Source organism: Raphanus sativus, chromosome 4 (assembly GCF_000801105.2).
Source record: "Raphanus sativus cultivar WK10039 chromosome 4, ASM80110v3, whole genome shotgun sequence".
NCBI classification, from domain to species: Eukaryota; Viridiplantae; Streptophyta; class Magnoliopsida; order Brassicales; family Brassicaceae; genus Raphanus; species Raphanus sativus.
In genome coordinates this window covers 28,661,402-28,677,655 of record NC_079514.1, presented here as the reverse complement: position 1 = coordinate 28,677,655, position 16,254 = coordinate 28,661,402, and the positions used below count along the sequence as shown (strand labels likewise).

At 33.4% G+C, this 16,254-nt stretch overlaps 1 protein-coding gene across 1 annotated transcript; it reads right to left on the bottom strand.

Annotated features, from left to right (window-relative positions):
• Nucleotides 1-8,164: 8,164 nt before the first annotated feature.
• On the bottom strand, nt 8,165-12,307 carry LOC108853779 (microtubule-destabilizing protein 60). The gene is made up of 7 exons (XM_018627222.2): nt 12,092-12,307; nt 11,855-11,914; nt 10,998-11,054; nt 9,155-9,253; nt 9,023-9,082; nt 8,552-8,646; nt 8,165-8,444 (listed from the first exon to the last, which is right to left on the bottom strand). The coding sequence occupies exons 1-7, from the start codon at nt 12,131-12,133 to the stop codon at nt 8,324-8,326; spliced, it is 534 nt and encodes a 177-aa protein (XP_018482724.1). The 5' UTR covers nt 12,134-12,307; the 3' UTR covers nt 8,165-8,323.
• Nucleotides 12,308-16,254: the final 3,947 nt, after the last annotated feature.

The window sequence follows — 16,254 nt, the reverse complement described above, 5'->3', positions numbered from 1 at the left end:
TTTTCCTATAATAAACAAAACAAGGGTTGTGTCTTAGTGTTTTATTTGTGAATCGTTACTTCTCAAAAGTCACAACCTTTTATTTTATTTTTTTATATTTAACCATAAATGGCGTTCCAGTTTGAGAATATCAGGTCACTACAAAAAAAGTTGACATTCATAGCACAATACGATAGCTCGTTTTACTGAACTGCTATCGTAGATGAGTTTAAAATTTCTAAATTTTAACAACAGTAAATAACGCAATGATAGAGTAAATGCTATGATATCAATAAACGGGAACTAATTTCGCCAATGTTTTAATGAAAATTAGACAAGCGCCGAATATATTATATTTTCCCTCTTGTAAAAACACTTTTGGATATTTAAGTTAGAAAAAAATATTATGCTATAGAGACTTAGTAAAAAAATCTCACACTCTCTCGAACACAGAAACCCTATTAAAAAAGAGTCACACCAATACTCTTATCTTCTGCAGATTAGTCGAATACTAACCCTAGCCACCGCAACCGCAGATTCGACGCCACCGAGATCTTCTCCTCGAACAGATAGGAACCATAGTGAAGGAAATGGAGTCAAGGTGAACTCGATGCTTAGAGTTTTTGGTGATTTTCTTGTATTGCCTTTTGTCTAGTAAAATCTTACTCCCTCCGTTTCATATTAAGTGTCGTTTTAGAGAATTTTTTTCGTTGAAAAATAAGTGTCGTTTTAGAGTTTCGATGCAAAATTTATTAACTTTATTCTCCATTTTATTTTTCTATTTTGGTTGAATTGTATCGGTAATGATGTTTTTATATTGAAAATATGCAAAATTAAATGCTTTCTTAATCCGTGTGTACAAGTCTAAAACGACATTTATAATGAAACAGAGAGAGTATTAAAGTAAATGTATGCAGGGACATGAAAACGAAGTGATTTTACTTACTCCAATGAAGCTTCTCCGTCTGCGCCAAGTTGCAGCCTTTCTCAGAGTCTACCACTGTATGCCACTTCTCATGATTCATATGGCCTTAACACCGGAAGTGAAGGAGGCATCTGCTCCTACATTGAAGAATTTGATAGAAAAACATCATAGAGTTATCTCCCCTCTATACTTTGATGACTCATTTAGATACTTTGATGACTCATTTAGAAAAACATCAGGTTCTCCAAACTTGACTCTGATACTTTGATGACTCATTTAGATGTTGACTCTCTTAACTCTCTTTTGTACAGAAGATTGATGGTTTTCTTGCGGTTCTTGGTATATCTGGAGGAAGCATATCTCCAGAATCACAGAAGCTTCCATTCTCAGTAACCAGTACTGGTGATGATTGCTTATTGCTATATCTTCACTTATTTTGATTTTCCAGAAGGGCATCTAGTTAGTCTTGTCATCTGAACAACTGTAGTTGTAATCTTTAACAAATTTAAACTGTTTTTTAGTGTTCCGGAATAAAGAGTTTTGAAAAGCTTTTAATGTTCACTCATGATATGAACTGCTCTTGTGTAGGTTCTTAGCAATCCTGAGAAAACACCTCTTCACACATTCCTCTGTAATTATGACTTAACTGATATGCCAGCGGGAGCAAAGTTAATATATAACATAAAAGATTATACCTTTTCTTGTAGCCTTTTAAAGCAAACAATCTGTTCTTTTTGTTGAAGAAAAAAAAACCCATTAGGAATTGTGATAAGACGCTTGCGTAAGTCCTTCTAAAGATTATATGTGCTCTCTGAGTTTTAACCTTGACTTCCATGCAGGAAGATGCTTTGGGTTCAAGGAGGAACTCACATGAGCGGGTGTTGTCACTCGGACAGATTGAGAACGAACGCAGCAAGTATGTAATATGACTTGTGTGAGCTTTGGCTTGTTAGCATCAGGCTCGCTGCAGTTAGAAAATAGAGTTTTGTTTTATATGATGATCAAATTGTTGTGTTTTTGTAGCTTAAGAGTTCTATCGTTCTGCTCCTTGATGCATTTTACTATCTAATTGAGATTCAATGTTACTTCTTGGATCTTTGCTTCTTATACTGTTTAGATTATGTTTAGTGTTTGAGAACCTCATTACTTAGGTTTTATGTTTTGTCTATATTTGCAGGTTTTACCCAGAGATGGCCTATGCACTAGCATTTCATCTTCTTGAGCATGTTGAGGTAAGATTCTGACCAAACCTTTTGTGTGTTCTTCTTAAAAGTTCTTTTCAGAATTTTGATGAATTCTTGTTTTAGAAATTGAGAAGAGATAGAGTTCTATGGTCGGAAGAAGAAGATGAGACGTTGTTCGGAGATCGTAAGAGGAAGAAGAAGAATTTAGTTCTAGTTTAGTTTTTTTTCTGGTTTTACTTACATTTTCTTAATTTTGGATCAGTTTTGTAGACTGGAATTTATTTGTAAACTAACTTTTTATGAATAAAATTATTGTATTTTAATTATAATTATTTTAGGTTTAATTTTCAATTATTTTATAATTTCCACGCTATAAATAAAAATATAATTACAATATGAGATTGCTATTATTGAAGTATCTATCATAACACGAAATGTGAATCATAATCAATTTGCGACAAGAAAAAAATTGTGCTATAGTTATGTTAATAATAACATTTAATTATTGCTATCGTATCCGCACATTACATAGCATCAAAAAATGCTATGGTAGTTGGGGTACCTATGATGGCTGCCGATGACATAACAATAGCAATTTCGCTATCAAAGGTCTACTATAGCATTTATCGTAAGCTAAGAATGTACATATTTCTTGTAGTGGGTTGACTGATGATGATTATGTGGCGAGCTTCAGTACCAAACTCCGTACTATGGCACATGAAGCATTTGTACTTGGTAAGAAGTACTAGGAGAAGAAGCTGGTCCAGAAGTTGTTGCGCTGTCGTCCAACAAAGTTTGTAGCTCACAAGATGGTCTTGAAGATGACTACAAACACTAATGAATTCAAGCTTGACAAACTTGTGGGCATGTTAAAGGTAGAAGAGATGGAGACTGCCAGTAGCTCAGCCACTACATCAGCGAGCGTTTCAAGGAGTGTGGCACTTATGGTTGACAAAGATAGTGATATACTTCAGAAGATTGAAGACACCATGGGTTTGTTGGCCAGGAATTTTGGTAAGATGATGAATCACTCTGGTAGCTAGGAGGATGCATCAGCCATCGAAGCAGCATGTCCGTTAGGGAGGTGATTGTGACAGTGGCAGGAGAAGGGAAGATCTCCAGTGCTTTGAGTGTGAGGGCTTCGGTCATATGAGAAGTGAAGCCCTGTAGCCCGATGCAGTGGTTTGTATGTCTTGAATGCAAGGGACATGGACACATCAGGAGTGAATGTCCAAATGCAAAGAAAAGAGGAGGTAGATCATCATGATCGTCTGAAGAGTCAGAATCGGATGATAATGAGAAGCAGATGAAGAATCTTGTTGCATTCGGTGCACACAAGGCTGAATGAAGTGATTCCTATGATTCAGATGTTGTTACTGATGTGGAGGAGTATCACGTGCTGTATGACAAGTGGTTGAAGCTCAAGAATGAAATTTTGAGGTTGCTTCATGATTTGGCGCAGAGTCGGGAGCAGAGTGTGGCTCAGAAGGCTCGTCATGAGCAGAGCAAGTTAGTTGAAGAACTTGCTGCTGTAAAAGGGGTGAACAGTTCTCTGGTTCACGAAGTTAGCAAGCTTAGGGAAGTTTCTACAAGTGAATAAGAGAGAGCAATGATGTTGCAACGTGATTTGGCTGAGAATCACAAGCAAATCAGGATGCTCAATGGTGGATCCAAGAACTTGGATCAGATATCCTCGATGGGACAACCCGCCAAGAAGAATTGGGGTTTGAGATATCGAGGAGCCGAAGGTACTCGCGAGGTACATCGGAAGGAGCAGTCATACTTCGTACATGAGGGCACATCAAAAATTGGTGACAAAGAAGTCCGTCAGGAATTACGTCAAGACATACGACACAATGTTTAGCAGGAAGTTCTACAGCGAGGAGCTGTGAGTAACAAGCCGATGGTAGTACATCAATGCAAAACCATCAAGGTCATACATGAGGCTCTGAAGGGTGGTTGTGCATGTGGTACAAAGAAGAAGTTTGATCAGTGTATCAGCAACTGTGTCAGGTGGAAGAAGAAAAAATGCAAGGTATGATGTTGGTTTAGTGGAAAAGTTGGACACAACAAGGTGGGTTGTTTGGCTCGTGAGAAGAGCGGAACCAAAGCCTAGAAGATGAACAATGCGTTCATTGAACCCAAAAGGGTTGAAAAGGTGTATATAGCCAAACATGACTTACTTGATGAAGTAAAGGAGCATCAAGTTTGGAGCCAGAACAAGGAGTTGTTCATAGTGCAAAGGGGAAGGAGATCGAAGTGCATCAAGAAGTGATGCAAGGTGATTGTCCAGAGAGTGATGCGGGAATCTTTCAGAGACTATAACGATGAGTGCTGCATGCACTCGGTGGTGAGGAGGGGTTCAAAGGATATGTTGGTCAAGATTATGACACATGGGTGAGCCAAGTCCTCAAAAGAACTTAGTCGAGGGGTATATCGACGGATGCGTTAGAGCATGATGCAGTATTGTAATATATTCCACTGTGGCAGGGGCTGTATCATGATTATGGAAGAAGAAGCAGACGGGTGTGTTTGTGATGTAAGTCTTGACATCTTAGCATTTGTGTTTTAGTTTAGCATGCAATCAAGCAGGGGGAGAAAAAATGGTGCATATCTCGTGGGTGAGAAGAGCATGGTGTGATAGACATCATAATGTAGATGGTGCTTGTCTCGTTGGGGAAAAGGTATATTTAGCATGAAAATTTCTAGGTGAAGAAACGTGATTGTTGAACCAGAAAGAAGTTGTCTTTTAGTGGCACACAAAGCTAAAAGGGAGAGATTGAATATGCAAGTTGAAGCTTGTAAATGTCAATAATCTGCCTTGACGAAGTTGGTGGTGCAGTCATTGATGTAGGATTGCATCAGTCGTTAATACAGAAGACATTCAGAGTGGGAGTACTATGTGGATGTAAGAAGCCGAGCTGGAGAAGGATAAACAGGTGGTTTATGCCTTGACATAATCGCTGACGCAGGTGGCGTCAGACACTGTTCCAGAAAGCATGTGGAGTGGTGGAGATCATGTGGATGCAAAATGCTGAGCTATAGTGGGTTAAACTTGAGGAGCAAATTTATACCGTTGAGATAATGCAAGTAAATCTCTATAATATTATTTGAGAAGTCAGTTTCCTACGTGTCGTGCTCACGTTAACTCTCACAGTGGTTGATTACAATGATAGCCTTAATGAATCAAATATATTTAATTATCATTATTAAACATTAACTTTATTTTATTTTTCCTTTTCTATTTAGGTTTCTTTTTCCTTTTTTCTTCAAATAGCCTATATATAAAGAAAATTTATAAATTTATAAATTTAAAACGAAAATATCTTTTATATACAGTGTAATTCATAATAAGGAAATTTCACAAAATAATCTTGATTCTAAAGTAAAAAAAAAACTAATCCTCCCTTTTTAAAAATAAGCTTAACAATATAATATATATTTTTAAAATTATTAAGAATTTTATTTAAATCAATATATTTCTCATATTATTACTAAATAATTTAAATAGCATAAACTAAGATATCTTTAATGAATAAAATTTAATTTTAATCTTTTTATGTTCCCTTTTATATTTTTCAATTACGTACATGTATGATAAAGAAAATATTTATAAACTTAAACCGAAAATACTTTTATATATAATTTGATTTCATAAAAAGGAAATTTTAGAAAAATAATCTTGATATTAAAATAAATAATTAATATTCCTTTTTAGAATGTATGGATTACATTTTAATGCAATTTTGTACCTATCATCACTTTATTTTTATAATTTATTTGTGATAATTTACATATTCCAAACTACCAAGTACTATAAAATTAACATAGTCATGGGCTATTTACAAATAGCCAATTCATAAATATACATATATACACGTCTAAGATGAAAACCAAACTAATGCAATGAATACAATAAATATGATTTGGTTGAATTAGATTAGAAATAGTTATATTTGAATTTAACGGAAATATGTAACACAATATAACCACAAATGAGTAACTAGACCAATCAAAATTATTTTATACAAAGTCAAAAATTAAATAAAAATAATATATTCTCATTTATTCTCAACATTTTACTAAATAGATATAGATATGAAATTCTCAAAATATACTACAAATATACAGTATAACCTCTATAAATTAATAGTCTCTATAAATTAATAAATTTATCGGTTCCAACTTGGGACGGTGTAAAATATGATACAAATGGATAAAATAATAAGATAATAATATTTTTATAACTCTCATGTAAATATATAGTCTCATTGAAATCATAAATTAATAATATATCAATATATATTTTTATATAAGTACAAATTAACATTATATTGTTGGTTTTATATTTACAATGAAAATACATCTATTTTCTTAATATTTCAATATATTTTGATAATATTTAGTAAAATTATATCAAAAATCACATAACAATTCTATGAAACATAAAAATATACACCAAATAAGATAATAAAACCATATGAAAGTCAAATTTCTAAAATTTAAATAATGGATATATGGTAAAATCAAATATTTTCTTATTTTATAACAAAAATAGAAAAATAGGAAAAAAGAAAAGTTTCTAAATTAATATTTCTATAAATTAATAAAATTTTAAAGTTCCAATATTATTAATTTATAGAGGTTCCACTGTATTAACCAATTATTACAATTAAGATGTAACTTTGAACCGATCAACACTTTAGTTTAATTTTACTATTTGATTTCAAAAGAACATATATTAAATTATATATAACCCTACTAAAAATATATATACAAATTTAAGGCAAGAATCAAACTATATGAAAATTAAAAAAATAATCAAAATTTTAATCGGTATAACTAATATCTTAGTTGAATCATAAAAAAGTAAATGTCATCTAATATATCCAAATAATAACCAAACAGTCGAAATATTATATATCCAAAATTATAATCTAATTAAAATAACACAATGTTTTTTAAAACAAACCATGCATATTGATTACAATATAAATAACAGAATAGTTTTTGAAACATAAAAAATATTAATAAACTATCATAATGTAAATAAAAATTTATAATGTATTTACTTTATAAATATTTATACCCGTGCATGAGCACGGAAAAATCACCTAGTAAACTTATAGACCAATTTTATGCTTTGGAGAAAGAAATAAGTATATTTCCAAGAAAAAGAAAGTGTAGTTATTAATATGGAAGTTGTCCATATGCATGATTTTCTTGAAGATCCTTGGAGTAGGATTTTGGGAACGTGTAAGTCATTATAAAAGAGCAAGCGGTCGATGAGGAATCGGCGAGACCCCATATGCTGTTATTGTAGAGGAATAGTGAAAATTCCTTTCGGTGTTCTTCTTGGATTGTTCCGAATCAGAGGCTGACGTAGCAAATGACAGAGAGGCAGAAATTGGGTAGATTAGGAGTCAATCAATAGCAGTCGTTAAGATGTTAACAAGCTGTGTAAAACTGAATAAACAAATCTTTTAAAAATTGTTTAAAGGTGATTTCTAATAAAAAAATTTGTTAATTCTATTGTTTCTTGAATTATCTTATGATGTACTTAATTGTGTGCATGTTGCATTTACACAATCAGTTGTGGTTTCCATATTTGTTATCATCTTGTTCCGAATTTGCTTATAAATACTTTAACACTCCACTAGATAGGGCTGGGCAAAAGATTTAAAGTATACTTTAAATACACTTATAAGATACCTTTAAGTTTGAAAATTATATTTTAAAGTATACTTTAAATACACTTATAAGATACCTTTAAGTTTGAAAATGTCATCTAATATATCCAAAACAGTCGAAATATTATCTTTCTTATAGATTTTGAAAATTTAAAGTATATAATGAATTTTAAAATTTTAAAAATAATTTGAATGGGTTATCCGAACCCGAACCGAACCCGCAAAGATCCGAACCGAACCCGAACCGACATTTATAAATACCCGAATGGAGCTGAAATTTTTGACCCCGAAAACCCGAAACCCGAATGGACTGAACCGAAACCCGAATGGATATCCGAACGCCCACCCCTACCACTAGATATACGGAACAAATGAAAGTGACTATCTTGTATAGAAATCGATCATTTATTTAAGTCCACGAAAAATTACAAGAAGAACCGCAAAAGATTAGGGACAGAAACTTGCCAAGGCGAAAAAAGCAGAAAGGGTAACTAATTGGAATGAAAATAGCAAAAGCCTCTAACTGAGCTAGTGGCTCTCAAGATTCAAGCATGAACATGGTGAATATGATAGAGATAGTATTGGTTGTTGAAGACACAAGTCCAACAAGTACTGTTAACATTTCCAAAGCTTGGTTCCTTTGGCATCGTCAACGGTATGCTTGATCTACACTCAAATGTTTTTGAAAAAACAATTAAGATTTATAAGTAATAACTATTTGAATCATATAGTACTATTATATATCATTGAGAATTGTCCTCGGACCAACTAACCTCTGTGGAAGGAAAGGTCGGTCGAAGAAAGGCATCAGTCGAGCTTTCGGAACCATTTCCTTTCTTAGCATACGAATATCTTCCTCTTCTATCATCTGTTTCACGGTTCAGTTTAATATTAAGAATTCTTTTCAAACCGTATTAAACCGAGTTTAAATAAAATCGTTCATTTAGTTGAAGAAATTTCGTTATATATCTATATACGGTTAACGGTGTGTATTAATCTTAAGGACTGATATCAAACAAAAAAAAAGACCCATATCATATGAGCAAAGTTGGCTTGGATTTATAAACCGTTATTCCGTTTATACACTTATACCAAAGCAGCTAAATCATTTCCAATTCTAGACTGGCCAGGTTCATATAGAGTCATGTATTGTGTTCGTAGGAGACAGTCCAAGTGGGACAAAACCTGCAGTCAGAGTACGGTTGAAAGGTTGTTCTCTAGCCTGATGCTAATTGTCAGCTTACCTTTTGCAACTTATCTTCTTGTTTCTTTTGCAGTTTCGTGATATAGTAATTAGTTGCAACCTGCGAATATAATGAATGAGCTCCATGGAAATAGAATAGTAAAATTAATAAACTGAGGAAGATTGTGCAAACCGAATAGTTGAACATGGCACGTTTCACTGCTCTCTCACCAGAGTGAAGCTTGAACTCAAGAGGCTTTTTGTTCTCTTTTGCTGGTGCCTTTGCAACATTCTGATTGATTGGAAAAGTACAATTACATGCATGTTACTAGTCGCAGAAGTAAAATATTTTCATGAGACCGTACTCTAGCATGTGTAATTGGTGAATTTGAGCAAGAACAGATTTAAAAGATGTGTTTCTATAAAAAATATTAGTATTTCCTTTATTTGCAAGGTTCTTAGTTTTTTTAGTAAGAACCTTAACAAAGAAATTATAAAAGAATAATATATGTAAAGAGTTCGCCCTAGAGACCCGTTCTCTCTGGCACGAAGACCAAGACGGCCGCAACTACAGGATGAGTTTCCCCTCCGACGTCTTCTCCGGTGACAGCTCATGAGCTTTCCCTCCTGCGTCTTTTCCGGTGACAGCTCCGTCCTCTGAAGTTTCCGTCTCCTCCTCTTCCGTGCCGTTCCTGAGTTTGCTCCGATGGTCATATCTCCACCTTCTCTCCCAACAACGATGACTCAACGCTTGCAGCTCCAACCAGGGTCTCCTCCACGGCGAACCTCCCTTCTCAGAGACCTCAACCCCCGTCCACCTCCTGAGCCTCCGGATCCACCAGATCGAGTCCCTCCGCACCCTTGTCGCTCAGTGTTCCTCCGTTCATGTCCAAACTATCTGTCCATTGGAACTCCGGTGGTCTTTTCTGGGTTGAAGGATTCTTCAACTGTTTTGTTCTCGGGGGAATCCCAAACAATGAAGCTAGTTGCTTTCCCTGCACACTGTATCACCTTTGCTGGCCCGCTTCCATTACGGTTCAGATCCATAAGTCAAACCCCAAGATCTGTACCTCTCAACGTTCCTTCCTCGGTGCTTCTCCGGCTAGAAGATCCATGCCATCAACCATCCTCACAACTGTTTGTAAATCCGGCGTCCGATGTAGGTGGGAATCCACTCCGGCGTCAAGCTCTGAACCATCTGGTTGTAAATCTGGTGTCCGATGTAGGTGGGAGTCCACTCCGGCGTCCAGTTCAGAGCCATCAAAAGCTTGTAAGGTCATGTTGTCGGCGCACAACTCTCACCTCCGCACTACCATGTCTCCTTTCTATGAATGGGGAAAATTTCTCGGATCCTTTTCCGAGCTTTAGCTTCAGTTTACTCACCGGTTTGTTACCTTGTGGAGCGGTCCGTACGGGGCCTGAAGGTGCAATCGAGACTACTTCGGTTTTTCTCGTTGGTGAGGACTGTCTCTCAACGTCACTTGTGACTATCTCTCAGCTGTCCGACTTTGTCGTGAAAGCTTTATCGACGCATTCAAGCTTGGTTTTGAATTCGCTGTCAACTTCATATGAAGTATTACCATGTTTGGTTCTATTTACTCGTGTAGTTCGTGAGTTGTTTTCAAGAGGATGTTTCATTCCTCTAAGCTTTGTAGTTCTTTGATTTGAATTTAATGAAAGTTTGTGTTTCAAAAAAAAAAAAAAACAAATATATGAAGAAGAACTTTGTATAACATTTCAAATAATTTGAGACGGCTTAATGCATGTAACACAGAATGCATGCATTGATAAATCATAAATGTATAACAGTTATATATATATATATGGGACATAGAATGCATGCATTGATACGTAGATGAGAGTTGTAACTTGCATATTTTCTTGAGTATAATATTTTCGTGTAACATATACCTTTTCTTTTACGTGTTATATTGTAGATAGCTATAATCTTATTTGATCAAAAAGAAAAGCTATTATCTTATTTCAATTAAAAAAACATTTTCACAATTTATCATAGAATCTCTGTATGAGTATACCTTAGCAGCGGCTGCCTTGGTTTTGTCATGCGCTCTGTCTTTGAATTCCACTTTGGTCTACGATAAATTTTCATTGAACAATCGCAAATTGAGTCATTGTACGAGGATTTACATGATTGATCACTAAGGTATTTAAGTACATTCCAAGGACCAAGATATACATATAATTGTACTCTTTGTTTTTGAGAACTTTGCGAGTAACACATATATAATATAAATACATACAGTAGAACACAACGTGTGAATATGTGATACTACTACTCTCTTTTAACCAACTTAAGGTTTAATGTACGTAGAGTAACTCAATGTGAAATAGTAGTTAACTAACTTATTATATATATATTAGAAAATGAAACCATGGCAGACTATTTCTTAAATTGTGAAGCTTTTCAAGAAGTGACATTTCAAAAGACTGTAGATTAATTAGTGGGATCATCCCCTATATATAAATTCCGATTTCGTTAGTAATATTTCTATTAGAACATTCAAAGTTTAACTTGGTTATACTCATGATGGCAGAAATTGATGTGAATCACATTTGGATAGAAATTGTTCTTATTTATATTGAAAAACAAATAAATCAAACACAACAAAACTATTGGTCAAATTATTGTTTTTGCTAAAAAAAAACTTGGAAGGCGTAAGCTTATAGTCCAACAATTGGTTTTTAGGCTAAAAATATACATGCAAGTTAGGGTTTTCTAGAAGGATTTTCCTTTTTTCTAAAATTAGCCATGAGTTAGAAGGAAGAAATTTGATAGAATGTAGAGTTTAATGGATAAACTATACACACTCATTAACATTTGCCTCACAAGAAAACAAACAACTATATAAAGAGAAAGAAATCTTCATCTCACCATTCTTTTACCGTTGGAACCCAGGGAGAGTACAGAAGAAGTTGGACTTGTTTTCCCAAACTTTTTAAAACAAGGAGCAAAAAACTTTGTCAAACTATTAAGTACATGTCACTCGTGCCCAGATTTCTATACACGCGCAAACATACATACATGCAATGTATATACGTGCACGAAAGTAACATCTAAAAGTAACTAATAATTGAAGTTGATGAAAAAAGTAACTAATTATTGAATAACCTTGGGTGATGATTTTGAGTGTGATGATTTTCCAGTACACATGTTTAGTAGAAGAATTATAAAATATACTAGATAGTGTTCCAAAAAAAAAAGTAGATAGTGGTTGTAAAAAACAATGTAAGGAATAACCCAACCAAAAAGCCAAACTGCTCCTTTACGAACTCCCGTTTTTTGGCACAACTTATAATGAGCTCTAAATTAGAAATAAGTGAAAAATAAAAATATTACTTGATGAGTGAAAGAGAGAAGAGATTAAGTGAATTTATAGAGAGCGAAGGACGAAGCAAACACAGATAAAAGTTTGGACAGTAGTAGCTTTCCTAAGTGGCGTCTGTTGCTGCATCGGCAACAAGCTTTTATTAGGGTTTTCTTCATAGTTTTTTTTTTAATTCAATATAATAATGAATACACATGTCTCCATAAAGTTCTACAGTGAACTCGACATATGTAAGTATTTGTATTTTTTTTTGGCTGTCTGTTAAAAGTTAATTACATCATACAGAGAAGCTTCATATAATAACTAGGAATTCAAGCTAGGCCAGATGAAAGAATTCAATGTTAAAAACACAAGCAGTCGGGAGAATGTGTCGTACTTGATCTATATTGTAGATAAATTCAAAGGGAAGTTAAAAACGTACTCTCGAAACATGAAATGTATTTTATCTACAGATACATATAAAGATTTCTCGATACAGATTGATAAGCAATTCAGAGTGTTACGTTGGTAATGTTGTCCAACAAATAAATGAATTGGTAGAGCTCTCATGCACCAAACTTTCTGATTAAACTTCGCACTCATGCATATTTCTACATTTCCGGCGTCCTTCATGTTCCTTCACATCTCATCTTCTGGATTTCTACTACTTCCATTATACAATTGACATTCGTTAATCATTCTTAATATCTTGATGTCAGAAGAGGTTGGAAGGTTGATCTTTTCCGAGAACAAGTAAGAAAGCCAGAAGATGAGATGGATCGCATTTTTTTAAATACAAAATTTACTTTCAACTAAAAATGATATATATTAACAATTTGACATTTTCTATAAAAAAATTTCCTCGTCTGGACGTCCTTAAATTCAGCAAAATACAAATTACAAGTACATATACATTTAGGATTATATGCTTACAGGCAGTTGCGTGTTCCCATTTATGTTTACATGTAATGATATTATCTTCCTCATTAAACGTAACCATATTTTTAGTGCTATAATAAAAGTACATTATTTCAAATCATCAACAATCGTCTTGAGTTTGAATTTGTTTTTTGTTCTATTTCCAACAATTTGACACACACACACAGGTATATATATATATATCAAGTTTTCTAAAAAATTATTTTATAAAATTTCAAGTTGAGGCAGACAAGAATTTTTTTTTCTAGAATAGCGAAGACTAGCTATAATGTTCTAAGATCTGAAAATGTTTCCGGTTCTAGAAATGAAAAGTAATGGTTGGAAGTTAAATGCAAACGTAACTATTAAGTTATTAACGTTTACATTTTAAAATAATCATATCCCATATGCATCATAAGTCATAACAAGTAACTTAGTGAATGCTACTCTGTTTTATAAGAAGTTATACGAACTAAGTGAATGTGGTATTATTACTACGAAAAAGTATAAGGAAATGAAATAATGGATCCTTTACGAGTAGACATATAGCTTTGTACACTCTGGAGTCACGTTCTCTTTAAAGGATTCGTAAGTGGCCCTCTTTAACAAAAAATGTTTGAAAAGATTTAACCAAGAGGTTGTTAGCCTAACAAACCCTCAATCTTGAATGTTTCTTGGTGAGTCATCTATTTCAAGGAAAATGGTCGACAAAACTGTTTATTAATTTGTCTTATTGTTTTTATTGTTACATGAGATGATATACAAACATACGTGATAATAATGCAAATGAAAAGTTAATTCGAATGTCATACTGTTAAGTTAGGTCCATGATTGGATAAAGGAACCTAACTCATGCAATCCTTTAATCTCAAGTTTTGCGTTTTTGTTTTGTCGTGGGCATGGCAAAACACCAAAATGCATGATTACGGTTTAGTGACAATGACCACGTAACATCTATGAAAGACAAGTGTGAGATTGACGTATTGTAATATTATGAAGCGTACTCTATCTTATAGCAATGCTATTTTATGCTTGATCTTATCTACGTTCAATATTACATTATATGTCTGTGTGATACTCATAAATGAATAAAATGATATTCATCTAGTGTCTATCGTTTTTGTTAGTCGATAATGTTAGTTGCCGCTTGATGCATATCGATTGTAAATGTTTGAAGATGAGGTGCTACGCAGTCTGAATGATCTGGATATATATCTTTCTTTTATATATATATATATATATATATCTTTCAAACTTGTAGGAAAATAATTAAAAACCTTTGTTATATGGATTTGGCTCTTGGAAGCCTCCTCGATATCTTTGACAACAAACAAATTCTGATTATATGAATATATATATGCTTCGCGAATTTATAGAAGAGTAATAAAGTACTACATATAAATATATATATCTAAACTATTAAAACTGAAATATAATTTAGAAATAACCATTATTTTTTCTAAATAATTACTAAAAATGCCACTGAGATTTAATCTACAATCATTAATTATTATTAGGCTTTCATGAACGTCGTCATACGTCATGTTATAAGAGGGAATTAAAAGCCCACTAAAATTTACTTATCCAATAATTTTATATATGTATCTCAAACTAATAAAATATGTTTCATCTATATTTCGTTAGCTTTTTGTTTAAACTTAAAATAGTTAACTTGCTAATTGGACCTTGGATATGTTTTATTATACAGGTTAAACCTTTTTCCAACAAACACGTGAAGGTGAAGGTATATTTTGTAGTTAATATATATGTTTTTTATTTACCTACGATCATAAAAATATGTTTACCCTCTTTAAATATGTTATAAATATATATATATATATATATATATATACCGAAGCAAACTGGTTTTTAAAAAAATATTATAAGGGCTTTTTGCAAAAGTGACTCAAAACTTGAAGTCAAACAGAAAACTAACCTTTTCTTTTGACTCATTTTTTTTGAGTTTTTAACCCCACACCTCCATTTAATCTACGAAAATGCCATTAACTTTTTATTTTTTTTGTTTTTCGAAAATGGCTTCTTTACTGTCTCAACCTCATATTCTTCAAATATTTACAATATTGCCACTGCCATGAATAGTGGGAACAACCTTGTACGAACTGTTTGGAGCTTTTAATGCCCTTTAATGCACGTAAATCTCTTTACACTCTCTCTGTTTCAATTGTTATGAACTAAAAACAACATTTCTTTCACTTTCTCTCCATATTCATCCAAAAAACTCAAGCTTTTGATTCAAAATATGGGCGATGGTTGACAGAGCCATATTTCTTTCGTTTTGACTTACGGTTGCTTTCGTTTGAGGTTCTTGGTGGTTGGAGAAGACCCTGTGTGCAAACGAAGTCATCTCACCTAGTTTAAGGTACGAATTTGATTTTTTTTCAAAATCTGTTCTCGTAGAAGACTTACAAGTAAGTCATCTGTATGTAGAAGACTTACTGATGAGTCTTCTGGTCAAACGGACGACTTAAACTAAGTCGTCCAGCTTTGTTTGTTGAAAAAAACACTCCAGACGACTTATATATAAGTCGTCTACGAGAAACATGCTAGTTTTGCATTTGACCGAATCGTGTCAGATCTTTGACTATTTCTGGACGACTTATAATTCAGTCGTCTCTGGAAAAGTTAAAATTTCAATATTTTATTAAACTAGACGACTTACGTGTAAGTCGTCTTAGGTTAGTTTTGTAATTGAAAAATAAAACTTCATAATTTAACTTTTACCAGACGACATAATATAAAGTCGTCCCGTCAGAAGACTTAATTTAAAGTCGTCCGGGGAAAGCAAAGTCGTCCAGAATTTTTCCCAATTTTCTGGTCAAACCTTGCTTCTCCCGGACGACCTTAAATTAAGTCGTCTAGCTGGACGACTTTTAGTTAAGTCGTCTGGAGAAAGTTAAATTTCAAGTTTTATTTTTCAATTACAAAACTAACCGAGGACGACTTACATGTAAGTCGTCTAGTTTGAATAAAATATTGAAATTTTTACTTTCCAGAGACGACTGAATTATAAGTCGTCCAGTAATAGTCA

Coding starts and splice junctions, on each gene's coding strand:
- LOC108853779 (XM_018627222.2), bottom strand. CDS start 12,133: ATGTGTACTGGAAAATCATCACACTCAAAATCATCACCCAAG. Junction 11,915..12,091: donor ACTCAAAATCATCACCCAAG/GTTATTCAATAA, acceptor TGTTTTAAAAAG/TTTGGGAAAACAAGTCCAAC. Junction 9,254..10,997: donor CCAAGGCAGCCGCTGCTAAG/GTATACTCATAC, acceptor CCAATCAATCAG/AATGTTGCAAAGGCACCAGC.